We start from the raw sequence: 24,020 nt of genomic DNA on the forward strand, positions 1-24,020 counted from the left end.
GATTCCTCTGAATCAATAAAGTTATTTGACCTGACCTACTACTTTAGTGGAAATTTCATGATTTGACACTAAATAATCGGTTTATTCGGGGCATTAAAATCTGATTAAGCAATGGAAAAATAAGCACTTTGAGTGTAATCTTATTTAACTTGTTATACCCCCAGCAAAACAAATGATCATTTGGGGTAAGTTAAATCTAGGTATTCCAAAGGCATGTCATTCTGCTCAAAATATATAGATTGTCCCCTTTCTGTTCAGCTGCCAATGTCGGAATGATTCAACTGTATTTATGATTTTTATTTCATCACAATATTCAAAGATCTGTTTTAGTTACAAACAGGGAATTTACCCTTACAATTGGATTTATATAGTTACAAAAGTGTTTCTTAATATTAAAAAACTTTTGATATATTAAACTTATATTATCCAGGATAAGCCCTTCCAAAGGAATTAAGTATGTAAGATTGTGTCACTATATTGAGGGTGATAACGTCAACCTAAAAAAATGTTGCATCATTATTTTGCCTAACAGTACATCATCTGGGTAAGTACACTGTTACTATACTTAACTCATCATCTACTTACCCAAATTTACTTTATGATGTACTGGTTAGGTTGATATTCTGTACGTAATGTTTTTGGAATATGGTATATTGCAAGCAATATAATGCAGATATACCTCAATGTGACGTGTATTTATATTTTTATTAACATAATCTACAAATTCATATAAACATTTTAAATCCTTTCACTGTCTTATTAATTTATTTTGAAGGGTTTGTATTTTTGAATATGTACGGCTAAATTTTATTTAAAAAATGTAATGTATTAAATTGTTTTCCTTGTGAAGGACTATATCGATTCTACTTAAATAAAATTTGAAATTTGAAATGAATGCTCCATTTCGGATCCATGAACAGGCAGAAATTGATTTGTTAAATAGAACCCTATAAACGGCATCTGCATTTGCTAGTAAATAGTTTAATAAGAGCACAATGGTCCTCTTCACAAAGCTCTTTGTACGAGTAGTTGAGTCTCTGGTCAGGCATGACTTATTCATTTTCAGAAGTAAGACATGCTCAATTCCAGATCAAACTCATAATGAGCCCAATTCACAGAGCCATATGTGAAAATCTCTTTCGTTTAGAAGCGCAAATAGAATTTTGTGATTGACAAAAGGTCTCTTTAAATGTTGTAAAATAATTTTGTGTCTCAAAATCTACTGACCAAATTGTATTTCGACCCAATCCGTCCCCAAAAACAATCAGAGTTAGGGCTCCATTTATTGAGAGTTTTGCAGTCAACCACTCTGCCAAAACACCCGCCAAACTCATGGCTCGTCCCCTCTATTTGGTGCTGGGTGGTCTGTTATGTTTCTATCGGCTACTGGCCACTGCCTAATCCGTTGTAAACCTTACACTGATGACCCTACATAAATACCACATACCTTCCACCCAATCTAGACTGGATGTTCTGATGTACATTTTATTTTGCTTGTGACTGCCCGGAAAAGGCTGACAGACCGAAACAAAACACCCCGGCAGAAAATTCCCAGGGTGTTGTAGTTATTCGTGTTTTGTTTTACAAAAACAAACTTCCACTTTGGGTGTTTCTTTTTGTAAAACTAAAAAAGTTTTGCTGAGCAGCCACAAGAATCATGGCACCCACACATCAAACTTTTAGAGCTTGAAGGAAGCCACCCTGGGGGTGGATCCTTTGAAGGCATACAGTTTTCTGCCAGGTAGGCAGGGATGTCTAAATATGGTGTGCGATATGTCTGCCAAGTCAGCGTGGGACATCCCTTTGCTGCTCTGGTGGAATGGAGTACAGCCACCAAGTTCTTAATGACTGCCTTAATCTTGTAAAGATTAGAAATAAATACATTCCTAAATTGGAAATAGAAATGATCCCCCCAAAAACAGGTGAGGGTGTAAAAGTGGTTTCTCTAGAGTGACAAATATTTTATCTCTGGAAAAAGTTCTGCCCCAAGCACTGCTATGAAAGTAGAAATTGTTCGTTTAAATAACTTTATTCGATTCAATCGAATCATAAAAGTTTACTTACAGTCTTAAAACAACACGATAAAAATACTTGAGACAATTTTGTACAAAGAGGAAGAGGCTCATACCATACTACAACACGTTTGTACAAGATACAAAATATTAAAAAACCCTAAAATCAATAAAAATGTGAGTTCATTTTAGGGCTTGTAGCATTTCCTGATTAAAAAAGCAATTCTAAAGAAGTTTAGCACAGAACTACATAAAACAACAGTAGATAGCGACCGCAGATAATTAAAGCCCTCCTGGTAAGAGCAGGGGCAAATTTCCTTTAAAACAGGCTTAATAAAGCGAATCTTTGAGTAGAAATCAAAAGCAGCACCTTTGGTTATCTGCCGGACACGCTCGCCATCTCTTGTGGCTCTCAGGACACCCGCAGCCAGGATACCATCAGATTAGAAACAAGGAAATGTAAACAAAAAAACCCAATTTAACAGGCCTACTACATCTCTGTCCTCAGGATCTGGAACAATATCTCTCTATGCTGATCGGGACTGCCACAACCCTGATGCAATGCTAGAAATGCTGACGAAACACCTCTTTAGAGAACACTACATCACAATGCAGTAACAATCCACTTCTGCTTCGGAACACAGCAACATCATTTGTTGACTGTATCCATGTGCCTTTGACACAGTACAGCACTCGGCTGCCTTTTGGCTAGATCTGCGCTATTACAAATACCACATTATTGACAAACGCTGCTCCCCATGTAATGCTTGTCAAATTTATTAAAGATTTCCAAGAATGCACCTGCTAAACTCGGACAGCCGCAAGTTTCCAAGTTTAAGATGGGGAACCTCTAGGAATTCTAAAAATTCTGAACTTTGTACCCATGCAAGATCTTAAAACTGCATGTACAGATATCAATTTTATTTTAAGAATCAGGAGTAAAGTTTTCTTCAGCATGTTTTACACCTTGAAGTTCATGGCTTAGTGACTTTTAAACCCCCAGTAACATGTAGCTCCTACCAGAAAATTCTTCATAAATCATGCCTGGATACTGATGTCAACTTCCATGTACGTCAAGTTCAAGACAACTACTCACAGAATAACCTTAGTGAAGCCGCTTGGGCAATTGTATTTGTTTCCTTTTTCCACTGCAATATAAACTCTTCTTGCAAGCCTCAGTCTCCATCACGCAAGGCAGACAGGTCGGGAAGGTCATATGAGGGAACCACGCATACAATTATATTGTGCGCCTTAACAACGCGGTCTTTACCACGACCGCGTCTTTACCATGCATGCCTTTACCATGCATGCCTTTACAACACATTTCTTTGTAAAGCCATGATTGGTAAATCCATATGCAGGGCCGGACTGGGAATGAAAACCGGCCCTGGCAAGGTGCTCGACGGGCCCCCCACCCCCGGGGTTGGGGGTGCGCCGAGCTCTTTGGCAGGGCCGGTTTTCGGCCGATTTTGCAGCTATGCTGCAAAAAAGGCCCTGTAACAAAATCGGCCCCCTGGGGCCCAAAACCGGCCCCACCCGTGCGGCGCACCAGGGGTTTGCCCAGTGCCTGCTACGGCCAGTCCGGCCCTGTCCATATGTGTGGTAAAGATTACACCCCATCTCCCTGCCCTGAGTCCTAAAACCCGGCACCTGAAAACAACCCCACTCCCAGCCCTAAAACCACCCAATCCCCCGCCCTGAGTCCTAAAACCCGGCACCTGAAAACAACCCCACTCCCAGACCTAAAACCACCCAATCCCCCGCCCTGAGCCCTGAAACGGGCCCCTAGCCCTAAAAATGACCCCGACCCCCAGCCCTGCCTTGAGCCCTAAAACCGTCCCCGGCCCTAAAAATTACCTCGCCATTAGCCCTAACAACCGACCCCCAGCCCTACTCACCAAGCTGCATCCCGATCCTTCCTGTTCCTTCCATTCTCCCCACCCATCTGCTCTAAATCTAGAGTGCTGACTGCCTTTACCACACATATGCATAGTTACAGCATATGTATGGTAAAGGCAAGCGTGGTAACGCTTGTGTAGTAATGGAACGCATGGTTTTGTCCGTGTTGTAAATGTTGTTTCCTGGTCTGGAATAGAAGCATGTTTTGCCTTAAACAAGCAAATGGCTATTGTACTATGGAAAGAGGCCTCATTAATATTGGACAAGTGCTCATGTAATCACACTGATAGAATTAAGAACTATGTGATAAATGTTGAAAAGTGTTGTGGTCGCTAACGGCCCAATTCAGAGATCGACCCATTTATGATCATAAAAATACCTTTCGCTATGTACAAACCACAAATTGTGACTGGGCAAAAGTTGCTGAATCGCAATTTGGGTTTGCAATCCAATACTAATTAGGTATTTGGAAGGGACGTGTTTAGGAGTTAATCCGGTCACAAAACGTTGATACTTTACCCGCTACAAACATGAAGTGGTAAGCTATTCACAAAAGGGAAGGGTTCTCAGGGCCCCCTTCCCCTTTCAGAATGATTAAATATTTTTGCAAATTTTTTTTTAATCTCCTCACATCCTGTTTTCCTTTGAGGAAAACAGGCCGCTTTTGGAAATAAATTGGTTTATTTAAAAGCAATCACAGACATGTTGGTCTGCTGACCCCAGCAAGCTACCATCCATGTGATGACTGCGATTCCTAGTGACTTACAAATTGCGACATCACTCATTAAAATTATGAATTAAGTCGATTTGCAACCCACTAAGAATTGTTCTTTTGAGAGCCGCCCCATTCGTACATTGGTTGGTTCAGAAAATACAGCACTGGTCGCAAACTGTGACCAGTATTTTGCGACTAGTGATATGAACAGCTGTCTCTAAAAGCAGGATACCGAAGGGAATTTGGTATGGCAACTTTAAGAGCATTTGCATGGGGAGCTGTTGTGTTACTATGCCTATGAAGTACTTGAATTACTCTAAAAGGATTGGTATTATGTCTTTGAGTCATCTGATGTATATTAGGGTATAATCGGAATACATGGAGACCATGTCTTCCTGTGCCTACTCTAATGCTCCAGTCCCTAAGGGACTGCCTAAATCCTATTGCCAAACAGTTTATAGCTAAGATGAGTGGGCATCCCTGTCTTGTGGCCTCACCTATCTACCATGCCTTGCATACAGTTCTTCATGACTTAACCACGGCTGTCAGGTTTGTGTATTAGACAAATCCCCATGCCCTCAAGCTTGTTCCATATCCTGCAAAACCGAGATGATGTATTTCCGACCCAGAGAGTAAACGCCCTCTCTAGATCAAGTGCAACAAGCACACATCCTTCCTCAATCTGGCCAGTAGCCTGCAATATATGATTGAGCCTGAATAGACTTAAAAGTGTTCTATTCCGTGGCATAAAGCCACACTGATCTTCGTGAACGAGAGCGGTAACTACCTCACTAAGCCTAATATCAGTATTAATCATTGATAATAGATGGTAAGTGGTCAGTTTGAGAGGATTTCAGCCTCATTTAAGCGTCATTATTATTATGGCTTCTCTCATTGTGTCTAGTAGTCTACCCTGGGTCTAGGACTCATCGTAGACTTCCTTGAGTTTTCCCACTATCTGCCCCTTACAAGTTTGATAAAACTCTGCTGGAAGCCCATCACTACCCGGTGTTTTTCCACCTGGATATTTCTCAGATCACTTCCTCTATTCCCTCGGCTGTCAGCTTGATCAGATGTCAATCTGGGCAATGTTAGACCATTCAGATAGGTCCTAACCCCATCCAACACAGCCCTCTCAGAGCCTTTATACAAATGAGCAGGGTGGTCATGTAGCATCTCATTAATACTGGTTTGGGTTAGTGCTACCATAACATCTGGCTTTCTCAGCCACAATATAGTTGTGCTAGTTCTAACCTCTCCCATTTCAATACCAAGGTAATAACTTCCCCGCTGTATCTCCTTCCCTCTGTAGTTTCTGCCTGTCATCCCTACGAGTAAACGTATCCGTGCCCCACGTTCTCTCTATCTCACTTTGCACTTCTAGTATTTCCTCTTTGTTTTACTCATACACTTGTGTCTCCATGCTACCTTCATGTCCTCCCATTCTGTAGCCCTGTTGTCAGTGGATTCATTAAGTAGGTGTTGATGACTGCATGAATTTCACTTCGGACACCCAAGTCCACCACCATCGGTGGTCTCAATCCGCCCATTATTTTCCTTACTGTGCAACCCTACCTTCTTCCATTTCCTGGTTCTCTTTAGGTCCCCATCCTTCTCTTCAGTACCATTTTCTCTAGCACTCTAACCGCTCTTTGTTGCCTGTATTTTTCCATTCCACTTGCTTTCTTTCTCTTTTGTTCTGTTCCCCTTTCCTTTTTCTCTCCTCTGCTCTCTTGTCACACCTGCAAGAAAAATGGACTTCTCATATCTGTCCAGCACCTATACTGACCTGAAAAAGTATTTAACCCTTCTTTCAATTTTCTTTCTCTTATGATTTGCCCCTCTTCCAAAACTATCCATTCCTGTATTTCATTCCCTTTCATTCTCCCTTGTTGCCGTTGCCTCTAGCTTAGATTCTATCTTACGCTGGGTATCGCCTTCTCCTTGTCTACCTACGACCTGTTTCCTTGGTAGATACTGACTGCATTCACTTGACACACAGAGTGACTACAAAGATTACACACCACATTGACTTTCGAGAACACATAAGTCACGTCTTCATGTATACCACAAGCATATAAAAGGTGTTTAATTCTATACAAGAGACCTGTGCAGTCTCAAAATCTGATCAAGCATATTTTTACTCACGTTATAGGATGACATATTATAATATTTGGAATTTCTTCTTGCACCTTCTACTCTCTCATTGCTCCTGCACTCTGATCACCCACACGCACACCATGATTCAACCACCTCCCACACCCACTCCCCAACCTCCTTCGTGTCCACTTCAAGGTCACGTTTGACCAACCCAGCAGAAAAGACTGTGGAGAAGATTAAAATTTTCTTAGCCAAAGTAAATTACTTAGCATGCCATATTGGTGTTTATATTGTACCTTATGCTTTCCAGGATTAGCAGCAAAATACTGTGGGGATAAGTGAGAGAACGATGGGGGTAATGGGATGAGGAAAGAAAGTACATGCTATGACAGACAGGAATTTCTATTTCTTGTACAACTAGACCAAGGGCACTAAATCAAACTTGCACCAGATCTGGAAACCAGATGACCACATGTAAACCAGGACGCTGACATTCGCGGATCTACACGTTCTGTTGTGAAAATACTCTTGAATCTTAGAAACGCCACTGAAGCGTGCATGCCACTCTCTTTGAAATTGACTGAGTTTCTTAACAATACAATATAAGGATCTTAAATTCGACTGCTATAAGGAAGTCAAAAGCCCTGAAGAAGTCCGGTAACGGACGAAACGCGTTGGCTATCCATTGTTTAAAGAAATTTGAATAAAAGAACCAATTTTTAAATTGAAGAGTCTTCACCTGAACTTCTTGGGAAAATGATAGTAACGTTGTAATGATGTGAACAGTGTGACGATTTTTACAAAAGGATTGTGCTAAACATTTTAAGAGTGCAGGGCATTTGTGCATATGTTGTGTGGAGGAAGTAGGAGATCTGTTTCACTTCTCTCACTAATAGGACATAGGGGATTATGTTCTAGGCCACTTGCACCTTCACCATATTAGGCATTTATACTGGGCACTTTTAGCGCTGGTGCAGGAATTTTAGCCTTGATCCCCAATTGTTCGAATTAGATATGGGATGTTGTTCCCTCTCTCACTTAATATGTTTCCAACGTTTAACTGTTTCCTTTGCAACTGTTGAACCTTCTTTGAGGAGAGGTGATGGATATAGTAGTGCATATGTAGAATCTGCCAAGAACATGCCTGAAAGTTTATCAGCATAAGATTTGACCCAATGTAGTGAGCTTGAGTGGTGCTACACATGGCAACCAGTCGTACTATCATTCAACTGTCACCCAAGAGTCGACGCAGTCACTGCAATACAGGGCGATGCAGCGGCAGCTCCTGTGCTTCAGCAGAGTAGCGTCGCCCCACTGAGTGTGAAAGGAAAAAGAATATGATAACAACGCAGTGGTAATAACGTTACAATATTATCATTTTATTTTTCTGTATGGAGCCTGAGCCAGGTTAGGGCAGGGCTGTGTCACAGGGTGAGGGAAAAGGAGTGGTATAATGTGCACCATTAAGTGTGTAAGATGGATTGGCTGGCCACCTTGAGACGGCCAAACTATCATGCACACTTGGCACTTCTCCACCCAGTTGTACTGCACAGCCGGGTGGAGAGAACAGGCACAAGCTCACGCTCCCTGCCTGAGTGCTGAATCAGGCCGCTTGAACCAATCATGAAGCTGCTTTGTGATTGGCTTTGGGGAGTCTGGGAGCCTGTGTGCTTCTGTGCTGCCAGAAAGAGAAGAGTATGGAGGAGAGGCGACAGTCCTTTACAGGTAAGTGAACTATTTTTTTTTTTATTGAGCCCCCTTTTCCCCTGCCCTACCACTACTTTTCCAAAGCGGCCACCACTGGGGTGAGGGCGAGGGCACTTACTGCTGCAGACTTTCAGCTCTGCAGTCGGTTGTATGATTTTACAACACATTCCGTTGTAACGCATGCCTTTACCACGCATGCGTTACAACGGAATGCAGTCACCACGCACGTCCTTTACCACGAAAATACCTTTTACACGCATACTTTTACAACGAAAATCGTTGTAAAAGTATGCATGTAAATGGTATTTTCATGTTAACGGATTTTCACCCTATAAATCTACTTTTTTAATTTAACTCTCTACTAGAACACCCACTGATTTCTCCTTACCTCTCCTCGTTTTTCCGTGGTGACGTTGTACGTCATTAAGAGGAAGCAGAAGTGTTTTTCCGTTTCCTCTTAAGACGCCGATCTCCGTCACATCTTTTTTTTCAAACAGGTGCGACTTTTTCTTTTTAAACCCACACTTTTATTTTGTTGGGGGGAGACCCCCAATTCCCCCCCTTTGTTTTTGTTTTACTTTACCACACATGCCTTTACTACGTTTTTCGTAGTAAAGGTATGCGTGGTAAAGGTTTCTCGTTGTAACCACGCATGCGTTGTAATGCATGCGTGGTTATGGTGTGCGTGGAAACGGCCTCGTTGTAGTGGCCGTTTCCCCTGCAGTCACCAGTCTCAGGTTACATGTACAGAAAGACTCGAGGCGGAGCTCAGGTGGCTTCAGCTAGATGCACGACCCACTCCTTGATTGGGCTGACCAGATTCTCAAACCCAATCACCAGGGCGCCATAGACATAAAAATAGGACTACATTGTGGCACATAGCTTGGATGCTGAAGGACCACAATGGCAACACCCTTGACATAGAAGAACTACATGGGCACATTGTAAAAAAGTATTTAAAAAACACACTATATGCAAGAAAAAAACACAACCTAGAACACCATTTCAAAAATTGTGACCGTTGTTCTATTTAAAAAGATTACAATATAAGAAAAGAAAAGAACAGACTTCTCAAATGATCTCATGTAGTGCATGATCAGCTCATTTGATGTGGTTTTCTTTGCAATCTGGAACCCATAGTCCAGAATTTATATGTGAAAAATAAGACTAAAAGTCTGTTAATGTAAATGAAAAAAACAGAACTGGATAGGCTCGAAGGGAGAGAGGGAGGTGGTCGAGAAGTGGTAATGACAATTGTTGTTAGAGCCCCTTTTCTGATTCGGTGTACACAGGTGTGTGCTGACCTCTTTGATAGGAAATTCACGAGGGGAAAACACTCCATCCCCCACATGTTGAGGAGTCTCTCTCGCAGGCTTGGCCATGGCTGAGAGCAGTGCTTAATTTGAGCCTGTGGTTTTCTGTGCTCAGCCCCGGCACTTAATCATCAACACCGAGGCTTAAGCACCAGTTAAGGACACATTCAATTTTGGTAGGGACAGGGAGATTAAGTGATCCGTACAGAATCACAGGATGTTGAGGCGACACCGAGACTCAAACCTGGTTCCCCAGCTCCGTAGTCGGCAGCTCTGGCCATTATGTCACATCTTCTCCCCACTTGTAGTAGTTCATGGTTAGCAGTTGGTTCTGATTTAGGTGGGGCTAAAAGGAGAAATTGGGTGGTGGAAGCTGCCTCCTGACAATAGCCCGGCACTTATTTTTTTTACAAATTAACCACTGGCCAAGATGCTCCTGATTCATCACTCCTTCATACTTGTCCTGCTGTGTGAATAAAACAAGGAAGCAAAGCACTGTGGAATTAGAGTGTGCGTTGAATTTGGCACTGGGGTAATCTCAATATCCAGGGTTGTCATAGAACATTGACAGTAGCATATCAGAAAACATGTGACTCATACAGGTTTCCAGGTGTACAACTGCCAATGTTTGTTGACCCCTTTGACTCTCATGACAAGCTCAGCTCGTCATGAGTTACGCCTCTCGTACACTCATGACGAGCTGAGCTTGTCATTAACCGCAGGTTTTTGAAAAACTCAGCGCACAGCGGGAAAACGCTTAGCGCGCATGCGGTTAACAGGAATAAAACTCATAAACCAGCACCTGCTCATAGGAGTCCTTCTAATGGTGCCTTTTCGCAATTTTTTGTGGCTCATACCTAGAGTTCTGAGGATGAGCATCTGTTCGGTCTGATCACTTGTCTGTGTGGCTCAACAGCAGGGTCCAACACCTATTCCTATTGATATGACAGAGTGTGTAACATACCTGGGCTTTGGAGAGACAAGACAATGCCTGCTTGTAGTAAACCACTGCCTTCTCGGGGTCCCCCACACGGAATCTGGCAGCTCCAAGCCCTTCGCAGGCCTGCCATTGCCCCTGGATGTCACCTGCAAAAGTGCATGAGGAGACAGGTTGAAGAACTGGTCACACACATGTTTGATAGCGCATAGTAAAGGAAATGCTAAGTGGACTGTGCTTTTTATTCGTTTGACAGTATAGAATATGATACTTGGTGGGGATATGGTGGAAGAAGAAAAGAAGGGTTGTGAGCAAACTTCAAGATATGTATGACTTCAACTTAAAGATTGTAGAGCCTCTCCGTGGGGCTTGGAAGTGGCATGCTACCAAGTGAGTTCCTTACCCGAGTCCTTAAAAGCTTGAAGTGAGTGCAGGTAATTGTCAGATGCTGACTCATTGTCTCCGAGCTGGCTGAAGGCATAAGCCAGGTTTCCAAAGCACTGGCCCTGAGCCCTCCGATTACCCAGAATACCTGAAATAAGCAGAAACATCATTGTGGAACCTTCCTTCTGATTGTTCTACTTTTCATATAAAAGAATCCTTACCTTGCATTGACTATTCTGAGAACTCTGACATTCAGCAACTAAGCCACAAAGGTGGACAGATCTACAGAAGGAACCGAACATTTCTCAATAGGCTTTGGGTTTACAAAGGCGGTGAGGGCTCCAGGAGGGATAGCAGGCCCTAACAACCTCTTTGAGGTTCCATAGCCTGTTGTGGAATCTAACGATTCCTCTATAGGTCTGCCCACGTTTGTCTTTAATAGGCCTTTCTGGCTTGCTAACAACAAAGATGGGTGGAGCACTTTGAAGAACTCCTGAACCCGCTCGAGCTGCAGTCTCCACCATACATACAGCCAGCTGGCAAAGATTTGCCAATCAACTGCAGCTGACTAACCAAGGAAGAAATACGAAAAGTCATCAGACATCTGAGCAATGAGAAGACAGCGAGGCCTGACAACATTACTGCAGAGGCACTGAATGGAGATTCTGAAACATCCGTAGATATGCTTTACCCCATGTTTGGAAGGATCTGGGAAAAGTAAAAGTTGCCATCAGACTGGAAAGAGGTATATCTGACCAAGATCCCCAAGAAAGGTGACCTGAGTAACTGCATAAGCTACAGAGGGAGAACACTTCTATCAACCTCAGACAATGTGTTCAATCGAGTCATCCTGAACACAATGAAGGAACAGGTCGACGCTCAGTTGCGAGACCAGCAAGCTTGCTCCCTCACAGATAGATCCTGCACAGAACAGATTGCAACACTGTGCATCATCATTGAGCAGTTGATGGAATGGAACTCCCCCCTCTATGTCAACTTCATCAACTATGAGAAGTCATTTGACAGCGTGAACTGATGGACTGTTTGAAAACTCTTCCTCCACTACGGTATGCCAGATAAACTCATAAGAAACTTCAGGCACTTTTACGAGGGAATGACTTGCAAGATAGCCCATGGAGGACAAAACACAGAAGCCTTCCAAGTGAGGACTGGAGTCCGCCAGGGTTGTTTGCCTTCATCTTTTCTCTTCCCTACTGGCCAGAGACTGGATCATGAAGATATCTACAGCAACAAAAAGAAATGGACACTCTGGACGCAGCTCCACGACCTGGAGTTTGCAGAAGATCTGGCCCTACTCTCCCATATCCATCTGCAGATGCAAGAGAAGACCAACAATGTGGCAGCCACATCAGCACAACTTGGCCTCAACATCCACATTGGAAAAAGCAAAATCCTGAAGGCTAACAAGGCCAGCACAACTGTATTCACTCTTACAGGGGATGCACTGGAAGAGGTTGAGGCCTTCACCTGTCCGTGCAGCGTCATAGACAGGCAGGTCAGCACAGACGCCGACGTCAAGGCAAGGACTGGCAAAGCAAGGGATCCCTTCATTCAGCGAAAGAAGATCTGGAGCTCCAAGGACCTAACGCTGAAAACAAAGATCAGGCTTCACTAATATAAAAATGGTCCTTATGTATGAAGCAGAAACTTGGAGGACAACAGTGACCACCAACAACTAAGTCCAGACCTTCATCAACACCTACTGAGGAAATCTTCCAAATCCGAGGGTCACACACCATCAGCAACAATGACCTATGGCAGCAGAATTTCCAACTCCCCCCTCATGAAGAAATAATGAAAAGAGGCTGGGCTGTATAGATCAGACCCTCTGCAAGCCTGCATCAGACACCACCAGGCAAGCCCTGACCTGGAACCCTCAAGGGAGAAAAGAGGAAGGCCAAGAAACACCTGGTGCTGAGGCTTTGAGGCTGACTGTAAAGAGATGGGTTACGCCTGGAGTCAGATTGAAGGAACAGGACAGAGATGGCTGGAGAGTCCTGGTTGATGACCTGTACCCCAGGAGGGGTAGACGGTATAAGTAAGAGTCTGCCCTAGTTTTCTAAGCAAACTAAAGTAATAGTGATTTCAGTAGAATATGTGTGCACCTTAATTAAACTATAACATGGCAGCCATTTTCATTAATTTCACTTCTCTCAGCAATGCCTTGTTTTGTTGTCCACTAATCATGAAATATGTTTTGAAACTATTGGTGTGATCACATAACTGTTTTTGCTAATGTTATCTATGGTCTTCAGGGCCTAGGGGAAATGCGGCCATTCCTGTCTAGCCTACCTGCATGCACACACAATAGAAACTAAAAAAGAAGCAATATGGTTTGCCTGAATGCACCACACAGCCCTTTTTACAAATGTATTTTAAATAGTTCAGCATCCTTGTGCATCTAAAAGACACTGCTCTCTTGAATGACATAGAGAATGTTCCCTCCTTATACATGACATTTGTACCATGCAAAAAGCAAAGCAACTAGAATGCAAACGTTAAACTTTGATGGAGCAGCTACACACAGGTTTATCCTAATGTGTCAGTCTATCTTCTCTGTTCGTCTGGCCCTAAATTTGTAGTTTTAATATTCTCTGTTGCTTTGCCAATTTGCAAGCATTCTCAGTTTAGGTAACTACCTGGGGTGCTTAGCCTCTGGAGGAAACAATGGGATTACTTTTAGAAATAGAAATTACAAATGACCTAGTTCCACAATCTTTTATCGCCATCTGCATTTATAACAATCTGAATGTCTACGAATTTTGTTTTATACTTTTGTATTCACATATGTCACTTCGATTTGGAGCCAAGTCAACTTTTCTGGGGTTCACCATTAAATAAATATTTAACAACAGATACAGTAAGATACTTAGTACGGAGCTTAAAGTGTCCAATCTTTCAAAGTCACACTAAAAACAGTGGATCTTTATTTTTTGGGGTGGGTTGTGAGCGTTTCAGGGGTACGGAAAAAATAGAGTATTTAATAAGGAAATAGGGCTACACAGTTTCCGCGGCGACAGGGGGTGATAGATGGAATGCTTCAATTAATCTCAGCCACTGGCGATTGTTCGGGCTTCATACCAGTCCAGCATGTTTCGACCACCATACCACTCCAGACAAGGGCTGGCCTTGTGCACATCAGTAGACCCTGCTCTTCTTGCTAACAGCCTATACCGAACTGCCAGGCGAGACCCCCCTCTAGAAGGACCACAAGCAACCTCAGACTGGTTTCACCCTATTTGGAGCTTGTCAGTAGGTTGTAGCTTGACTTCTATGGTACATTGAGCACAGGTTGCTTGTGTTCCCATTCAGAGAGGATCTTGCTTGGCAATTCAGGGTAGACTGTTCATATTAGAGCAGGACCAAGATTGAGTCACATTTGTTTGTGTCTAATCTGAGGTGGCATGGTGGGCAAAAGAAAGATGGGTTGGAATGCTATCCTGAGCGATTGATTGCCAGCGGTTTGACTTATTGCAAGCATTCCTCTCATCAACTTTCGTCTGGTTTACAGTTTCCCTGCCATCTTCGAGAAAGGCCAAAGGAGGATCAAGTACCAAGAAACAACACATGATATGGTCAGCAGGCCGACTGTGCACAGATGGTGAACCTCTATTCTAGGGCAATATTAATAAGCGAGGGACGGTGTTCCCTAACCTGGGTATCTTAATGAGGATTTTAGCCCTACCCATCAAACAGGGTTGCAAGGTGTGTATTGTGCTCCTCAGGATTCACTTGTCTTCATCAGGTGTCATCTGACATTTGCAGGGATCATGCTCTTCCTTTGGGAAGAAAAAGCACGCAGAAAGAGTCAACGGGTGATTGTCGCAGTCATTCACATTACCGAATCCTCATCATGTTTTCGGGTTGTACAATATTGTACTGCCTTTTCCTGATGCCGAGCAGCGACAAGAGATGCATTGACCTTGTGGGTTCCTCTGCTACTAACAGAGAAAGTTCTTCACTACCAGCATGCCTTAACACAGGTGAATTTCCCGGGTCTTCACCATACCGGGTGGAGTTCAGAATATCAAAGGACTGCTCCACTCCTTGGCAGAATGCCCCAGTGGTCACCACTCCCTTCAGCGGTTTCATTTGCACCCAACGTCTTTGGTACATTGGGTGGAAATTGAATGACAAGGCGGTGATACAGTAAAATAAACCTTTTTACCACATGTCTGTGTGGATATCATCACCTTCAGTGAGTTTCAGTCTTTTCTGGTGTAATCTCCTGTCTATCACTTTATGTACCATCTGCTTTGCAGCCTTCGTTTACCTCCATGAATGCTTAATTTGTGTTTGTGGTTGCGGTGGTGAGCTCCAGTAGTCATTTTTGGGGACCAGGTCATATTTTTGACCATTAGTCTCTGACGCAGAGCAAGAGAGAAAATGGCAAAAAAAGTCGAATAAATGACTAACAGAAAGATAGGAAAACAGTGGCAAGGCACACAAGCAAGGATGAGGAAGAACCCGCAAGAGTGAAATAAAGAAACCAGAACTACCAGGTGGTGGAAGAAAGAGTCATGAAGTGGAATTAAACTTGCCAATCTTAGTATTCAGCCAGTCCTACATTTGTGAAAAAGAAGTATCAGGGCCCTCCTTAGAAGGCCACTGCAGCTTGTACTACCCATTGCCCCTGCCAACCCTGCCAGTGCCAACACAACTACTAACCATCTCACTCCTACAAGTGCGGCAATTCAGGCACCCAAAGCGATGAGAATGGCTTGGGCAGCAGGTATTAGTCCTTTTGAATGTTTATTTAAGTAATAAACAACTGTTGTGCACATCTTTAATTTAGACAAACAGTGCCACCTTGTGGCAGACTGTCATAAGTACCAGTGTTGGCAATTAAGTGCTGGTGCCGAGCATCTGAAACCATCGGCTCAAATTAAGCACTGTATTCAGCAACGAAGGCATTCGGCAGCGGCAGGCACCTAAGAACATTTTAGGTCCCTGTACATATATATATTTTTTTTTACTTTCACAAAATAAGCAATGTTGCCACCTGTTTCCACCTTCCGGAGTATCTGTGTTCTGCTCCGGCAACTTACTGTGAAGGTAAGCTGCTTTCCTGTGGAACTCCACCGCCATCTCAAACTGCTCCAGGGTATTGTAAGCTGCGCCCAAGTTCTGCAAGACCACAGCTTCTTTCCGCCCATCCGTTCCTTCAGTTTGGCAGAAAGGAAGGGCTTTCTCAAAACTTTCCGCAGCCAGAGCAAAGATTTTAAGTTGGGAATAAGTGAGGCCAATATCATTGTACAGCTTACCTGTGAAGAAAAAGGGAACATTTGTTGTACACAGCCAGTATTTGTATGCCCTTGTAGTAAGCTGGGACTCAATAAAAATACTGTAATGGGAAAGACACAAATAAGTGTTACAAATACAGTAATAGGAAAAACACAACTAAGGGGGTCATTATGATTGCAGTGAATCTGCCACCGGCAGCCTGCCGGTGGCGGATTCACCGCAATCGTGCGGCCACATCCTGCCCGTCAGATTGCGATGGCGAATGGTGTGAGTGGCGGACGGAAGTCCGTCCGCGATGGGTCTGACAGCAGCAATTTTAACGATTGCCTGTTGGATTGCATCGCATCAGTAGAATAGTGGCGGTGCCTGGCAAGCACCATCCACCATATAACAATGCTGCCTCCCTGCCAGCATTTCCATGGCGGTGAAACCCCCATGTAAAAGCTGGCCGGGATATACTTTGGGGGTCCTTTGCGGGCCCCCCTTGTGCTAGTGGAGTTTTGTTTAGCACTCTGGGGGCACCTATGGTACCCCCCTACATTTCCCTGCACCAGGTAGCAGGCACCACCATGTGGTGCCTGCCAGGTAGTGCAGGGAAATGCAAACAGTGCATTTATGACATTGTGGCGGGTGCTGCAACCAGCAGCACCTGCAGCAATGTTAGAGATACACGATGCGACCGCCATGGTGGTGGTCGCCTCGTAATCTCATGTGCAGGACCGCTGCCTTATTGGCGGCCAGTCCCAATCCCCGCAACGATGGCGGATGGACATCGTAATCACCCCCTAAGTGTTACCCTTATGTGCTGTAAGCAAAAAATATACAAGTACACATATCGGAAACTATGTTAATTTAACAAAACAACATTGATAAATGTAAGGATAATTAATTAAATGATTGTTATTTCGAAAGTCTTTTACAGAGAAAAATAAAATGCTGGATGTTTAGATAAATCATTGAGACGGAAGCAACACTCTGAAATTGCTGACCAAGTTTTAAACGGACAGATGGTAAGTATTTCCATCCACCCATGCTGCAATTTTTCAAAATGAATGTTATTTTTCTTTTAAACCCTTTAGGCCCATATTACCATCCTACATAGTTCCTACGTAGTTGAGTTGGTGGCCTGGTACTGATGTTCAGTAACCATAGTTACTGGTAGGTTATACTTACTGCCCACTTAAGCTCAGGCAATAAAGGCGCAGGCAGCCAATGAATGTGTGCTGTGTGATCTGTACTATAAACTGACATTACCTCCTGAAAGATAGAATTTATAAGCCCACCTCCTGGGCTGGAAATGCTATATATTAAGGGCTACTGTTTGGGCTCCCTGTAGACCTTCACCTTGATTGATTCTTTTCAGTTTTTAACATCCTTAAAGGCTGCTTTACCTACATTTAACTTTAATCTCAGCTTTCAGCCTATAGTATCCAATGATGTGCAGCTAAGTAAAAAGCAGCAACTGGGTTATCACTAGTTTAAAAAAAATGTGTGGACCACATCCCTTATTAAGACCACCCGGAAATCTGGGTTTGTAGGTACGCTGCATGCAGTACTCAAGTGTTCTCTGTATTCTGCACAGGTTTTGTATTTTTTTATATCAGGCTTGTATCAAATCAGTCGATTTGCGGGAAATGGCAGGGGAAGCGGAAGTGACATCAACACCCTTTGATCCCTATGACATCACAGGGTTGCACCCCTGTCTCAATATTAGCCCCTCAACCGTCTCCTATTTCGATGTGGAAACTACAAAAAGTAAGCAGGGCTCTTCAGACTGCTTGTTGACTTCCTGTTCCTCCTGCTGCTTTCAGAATTCATGAGACCAGTGCAAGGACAACACCAGGACTCCCAACAAGGGTTGCAGTTTCTACCTAGGGCATCATAGATCTATGATATAGGCGTGATTTAGCATTTGGCGGATTGGTTCATCATTTAGAGTTGATTGTACTGTCCGCACCCTTTGTGTGGAGTTCATGCTTTCTTGTTCTTCAATAAAAAACTCTTGTTTTGGGAGTTTATGTTTGAAAAACAAAAAACTTTCGAAACATTTGGCATCCACCCATCATAGTTGACGGTACCGTGCGTCAAACATCTCCTACATAGACAGGAACCGCCATGACGCAGTTTCTGTCAGTAGAGAGAGAGGTTCTCAGGACGTCTTCCCCAATCTGGAAGATATCAAAATTGAAGTCATTTCCTCATATCCTCAGGAACCACCCATAAAAACCTCATCCAAGTTAAAGAGCCTTCTGGTCTAAATAAATTTCCTCCCACTGCCTGGGCACTAGAATTATCAATGATGGAAAGTTAATATTAATGTTGATGTTAATGGGAAGTTATAAAGCGCGATCTGTCTCACCCATAAGAGTATCCAGGCATTCAGGGATTGAAGCAAGGGCAAACCAATAACAACAAGGAAGCAGTTAACTAAGTAGCCAAGATGAAAGAGTACGAAGGATCCAGATCTCAAAAGCTCCATGAAATTTAAGATGATGTGCCTTCTGCCACTATGTGACATCTGTACCCCAAGACTGGTTTTCTCATTGTACTAAACTAGGGCAAGAAGATGGCTTCAGTCCCTAAAATCAAACTAAGAACATAACAGGATGTCCCCAAGTATAAGCAAAATTAGGGCAATAGCTCCAAAGATAATTAGAAATCACCCACAGATAAAATACCATTTATTTATTTGTCATTATTTGTTTTCTTTTAAAAAAGCATCTGAGCTGAGCAGATCCAGTGTATCCTCTAGAAGAGGTACTTCAATGAAATACATTCTGAGAGGTGACTGAAGATCCTAAAAAGTAATTATTTTTTTAAATAGGAAGTTGTATCAAATCACAATGTCTCTTAGTCATATACTAACCAAATGAGACAATATTAAAACTTTCAATACTTGAATAACAAAATATTACACAATCCAATACTTTTGATGCAGTCCTCTGCAAAGACCAAATACTTGAAGATGAGATATTATGAAAGTGAACCCCTTGTCTCATTCAACTACTACCTGGAGAAGCTCTCACTCTGCTGATGTGTTACAGCACCTTTGCCTTCACAGGAACAAAATGTGATCCCTTCCTTTAGGTACAAATATAACCTATTTTAAGCAGTCGAGCATGACAACAAATATTGATTATGGCGAGAGTCAGTCAGAAACTGCGGAGTATCTGTGATGTCCTAGCAGAAAGTCGTGACTGGGCCTGACTGACCAAAAGCTGTCTTTGAGGCAGTGGAATTTTGACTAAATCTGACGCCGAGTAGCAGTACTCCCGGGCACCTGAGAAGCCTTCATGGAGGTGGTCCAAGGGAAGACTTTTCGTAACAAAACTGCAGCAGATCCCTCTCATACTACATTATAAGAGGGGATCACAGCTACCTGAATTTCTACCAAAATTCAGCAGAACCAACCCATAAATTATTGTAGCACTGTTGAGGTGAGAGGTGGAGCTTGTAATGAATAAGATTACTGGTGAAACACCAGAATCCCACTGTTGAGGAACATTAATGTAAGATCTATCCCCAGGGACCGAATAAAGAGCCAGGAGCAGGACTGAAAGAGTGGCGGTGAATTTGTGCAGCCACGCGGTTACCCAAGATTCTCAGTTTATTTAACTACCAGGGATTTGTGACCTGGTGATGTCAGTTTTTGTGCTGGTGCCCCAGTTTTTGTCCTGGTATTTATAGGCACCTTTCCCAAGCTACTGATATTGGGATTTAGAAAATCTTAGTGACTTGCAATACTGAATGATTAAGAGGTGTAACATGTGGGCACCCTCAGAAATGAGAAATTACTGGCGGAAAGGGTCATTCCTCATTTGCCCCCACTTATTCATCACAAGACAACTCCCCACGTGAAACCCTCCTAACCTGGCAAGTTAATGCAATTCAGATGATGCTGGTAACTGATGAGAACACAAGGGCACTTGTAATAAGATGCAAAGTGGATCTTCAGAAACTTCACAAATAGAGTTCATGATGAGGTTAAGGTAGCCTTTCTGAGTGTTTCCATCAACAACCTTTTATGCAGAGAATGTTGTGTCACCTTCAAATTGCCAATTACATCATTCAACTTGGAAATAAATAGAATGTTGTTGCACCAAAAACAAACATGTTTTGGACATCAGTTTTTCTACCTGATTGTGAGATTAAGAAGCACCATAGTAGATTGGATAATCTTGAACAGACCCGGATAAAGCGCTCAGTTAAGGGACATAGTGTTCCACTTAAAGTTAAAACAACCATCAACTAAAGTATAATGAACAATACAGCTTACGAAGAAGGAGGATGTATCCACGGAGGGCTTCACAGACAAACGCCAAATTTCACATCATCGTGGAAAGGACCCAGGTCAACTTAGCCTTAGAAGTTAGAGAAAGTGACTGTCGTGAATGTATTTCAGCGCTATGTTGTAAATGAGCATCAAAGGGGAAGATGGTAAGGTACTGATGCGAGGGGTCACTATAGCACCTCAAAAGTAAAAGTTCTCTTAGGTTACTGGTTCATTGATAACTCTCTTGAATGCAGACGCACCCACTGCTGCATGAGAGCTAACTGCCAACAAAGGGCGTGAACAGACCTGCTGATGTTTCACTTATTTTTCTAAAAGACAAAAAGTAGTTTGCTGTTATTACACCATCAAAACATATTTTTGTTATTCTCATAAAAAAATGTTTTATTTGCAAATGTACTTATTTACTGATATCTTATTTTTTAAATTTTTTATAGAGCACATGAATGCCATCTTCCAGCCATTTCATAGCACTAGGCCACTAGATGTACAATGAGAAGATAAAGGACTGGTTGAGAAACAAAGTCTTTGCCCATTCATTATAGGACCCACTTCATCAACAGAGCTGGGTTTGAATTCCAGTCTGATCTTTAAAGTAATGTGAACTCAATGTAACCTCAGTTCCCCAATTGTGAAAAACCCAGAGTGCTTGCATGGAATCTAAATTGACTTTAGAAAGCGCTTTATAAAGCAGGGCTTTTCCATATGTTGAAAAGCAGATACAAACAATGCCAGACCTCTACAAGTTTATTACACCACGGGGTTGGGCCTATACTTGCGTCCAAACTAGGCCACAAAATAACTAGAGAAATAGAGACTGCTTTGGACGTGGCTTAATTATTGATACTTTCAAAGATAACCACCTTAAATCATTAAGTGGTTATGGTGCTTTTATTCCACCTTTTCTTATTTCATTCAAGTACAAACATGGCCGACATTTGATTCATGTCATAGAGAAAGATACTACACAATAAATTGAAAACAAATGAAAATGACATAATACACCTTCCAAACAGGAACACATCAAAAAGCAAACAAATGTGAACAAATGACCCAATATAACAAGGGACAACAGACCAGTCCTTATTTGTAAGGCAGTGCAAAAAATTGATACTTTTTAAGATTGCAACATGCCAGGTACAGCTAGACCACACAAAAATTACAGGAGGCTAAATGTCCTGTTTGTATACAGAACGTTCCTCAAACTAGCAGTGGCTACTGTGGCAGAGGGTCCACGCCTGTTGCTGAGAAGGCAGCAGAACAGACAAACCATTGACTTTGGCGATTGTCATTTTAACCGGCGCTCTGCCGAATTCAGCGCAGAGGCGCGCTTTTAAACCACGAACCTTCAACCTGTCCTACACACCATTTCTGGATCCCCACTACTACAGGACGCTTACGTGCTCACTCCTCCTGAGAGCACCGGCTGGCTGGGTGCGGAGCGCCTCGGCGGCATCGCAACGGCCGGGGGCGCCATCTTGGGCTGGGCTGCACAGGCGAGGCGAGTGACCTCATCGCCACACCCCCCGAGTTCCGCCCCTACATTAACGGTCCCTCATGTGTCAGTGCAGCGGACGAGCGCAGCGGGCGCGACGAAGGCGCGCCGGAGTTGCGCCTGAGTTGAGCCCGTCTGCGCCCGTCCGCGGCCGACCGGGACCCGGGCCCCCTCCCCCTGGCCATTTTCTCAGGTACTCATCTGTGGAATTATTATCCCTACGTCCCCACACATCCCTTGCACCGAGCTTATGTCCTTTGCCCCCGCACACATTGACACGTATTCAACAGCTGGGTCTTTCCTCCCCCCCTTTTTACGCAGACGACGCCCAGGTTATGTCGTCTTCGAATCCTGAGCGTCGGTCGGCACCTATAACAACTCATAATCTGTGTTGTTACTATCTTAACACCCGATCCCTGGTTAAAAACCAGGTTGATATTTTTTTATTCTTGAAGGAGGTAAAGCCTCATATCCTCTTATTGTCTGAAACCTGGTTAACCCCTCACTCTCTCCCTGATATTCTTGCGGCACTCCCCTCAGAATACTATATTTTGACAGCCAACCGTAACTCCGGGAAGTCGGGAGGTGGCGTAGCAGCTATCATCCTTAAATCCCTTCATTTCAGGGAATTACCCTCTCTGACTCTCCCGGATACGGAGAATTTGGTGATCAAGATAGATACTGAGAGTGGGGCCCTTATCCTGGTCTTGATATACCGCCCCCCCCAATATATGGCCAATTATCCATCTCTTCTGGCCGAGCAGCTGGCTTCATATGCAGTCAGTTGCTCTAAAACTATTTTAATTGGGGATTTAAATTATTGGTTTGATAGCTTAGATACAGATACTCAAGCTGCAGAACTAAGAGACCTTTTTACAGATCTTAACTTCACCCAGCATATTTATTCATCTACCCACCAAAAAGGCCATAACCTTGACCAAATCTGGACACACAATCTATCACTATCTAACCCTGTCATTAGTCCGTGTGTTTGGTCAGACCACTTTTTAATTCAGTTCATGTTAGAAATACGAGTGTATGTTAAGGCTAGATCATCTATGGGCAAAGAATTTCGTAAATGGAAATCCATGGACCTTCCTGGATTTATTGATGTACTAAGTAAATCCATACCTTTGCCACATGATGACCTGGATCATGGTGAAAAATTAGTGGCAAATTGGCTACGACATGCAGCTGACCTTCATGCCCCCCTTGTACAGGTTCCTAGTGTTCGAGGGAATGAAGCCCATAAATGGTTTACCCAAGAACTGAGATCTCTTAAATTAGGGGTACGACAAAAGGAACGGAAGTGGAGAGTAAACTACTCCCCCCAAGACAGAGAAGCGTACTGCGCTGCTAGGAAAGAGTTCCAAAAAATCTTGCACAGACATAAAACCAGCTACTTCTCACAGAGAATTTTAACCTCATCCAATAAAACTAAAGATATATTTAACATAGTTAAGGAGCTTTGCGACGATGATAGGACAGCCCCTTCAATAGTTTCCACTCAGAAGCTGTGCGATTCTCTGAATGATTATTTTAGAGAGAAAATTATCATGATAAAACGCAATATTGCGAGCTCCCCTATACCATCTCTCTTGGATGATATTTATTATAACACCGCTACTTTAGAAGCCTTCCCGGCTATAGACTCTAAAACCTTTCTCGCACTCCTGGCACGTGTCAAGTCTGGTTCACCCGACGACATCTGTCCACCCTACATTTTTACAGAAATAGGGCAAACCATACCTCATGGAATCCTTCCCCTACTAAATAAATCACTGGACCAGGGAAAGGTTCCTGTAGGGTTTAAACACGCTCTACTTATTCCACTGATTAAAAAACCTCGCTTGGACCCCCACGATCCATCAAATTATCGTCCAATTTCTTTGTTACCATTTC

General features: G+C 43.1%; 1 protein-coding gene across 4 annotated transcripts in view; it reads right to left on the reverse strand.

Annotated features, from left to right (window-relative positions):
- The window catches only part of TTC24 (tetratricopeptide repeat domain 24), a 188,595-nt gene that overhangs the window by 62,850 nt on the left and 101,725 nt on the right, over window positions 1-24,020 (reverse strand). For all 4 annotated transcript variants that reach the window (XM_078669637.1, XM_078669636.1, XM_078669638.1 and 1 more), the window contains exons 4-6: window positions 16,137-16,352; window positions 11,087-11,215; window positions 10,711-10,832 (exon numbers count right to left, since the gene is read on the reverse strand). In XM_078669637.1, the coding sequence (XP_078525763.1) occupies window positions 10,711-10,832; window positions 11,087-11,215; window positions 16,137-16,352 (467 nt within the window). The remainder of the gene's footprint in view (window positions 1-10,710; window positions 10,833-11,086; window positions 11,216-16,136; window positions 16,353-24,020) is intronic.

Source organism: Lissotriton helveticus, chromosome 12 (assembly GCF_964261635.1).
Source record: "Lissotriton helveticus chromosome 12, aLisHel1.1, whole genome shotgun sequence".
Lineage (NCBI taxonomy): Eukaryota > Metazoa > Chordata > Amphibia > Caudata > Salamandridae > Lissotriton > Lissotriton helveticus.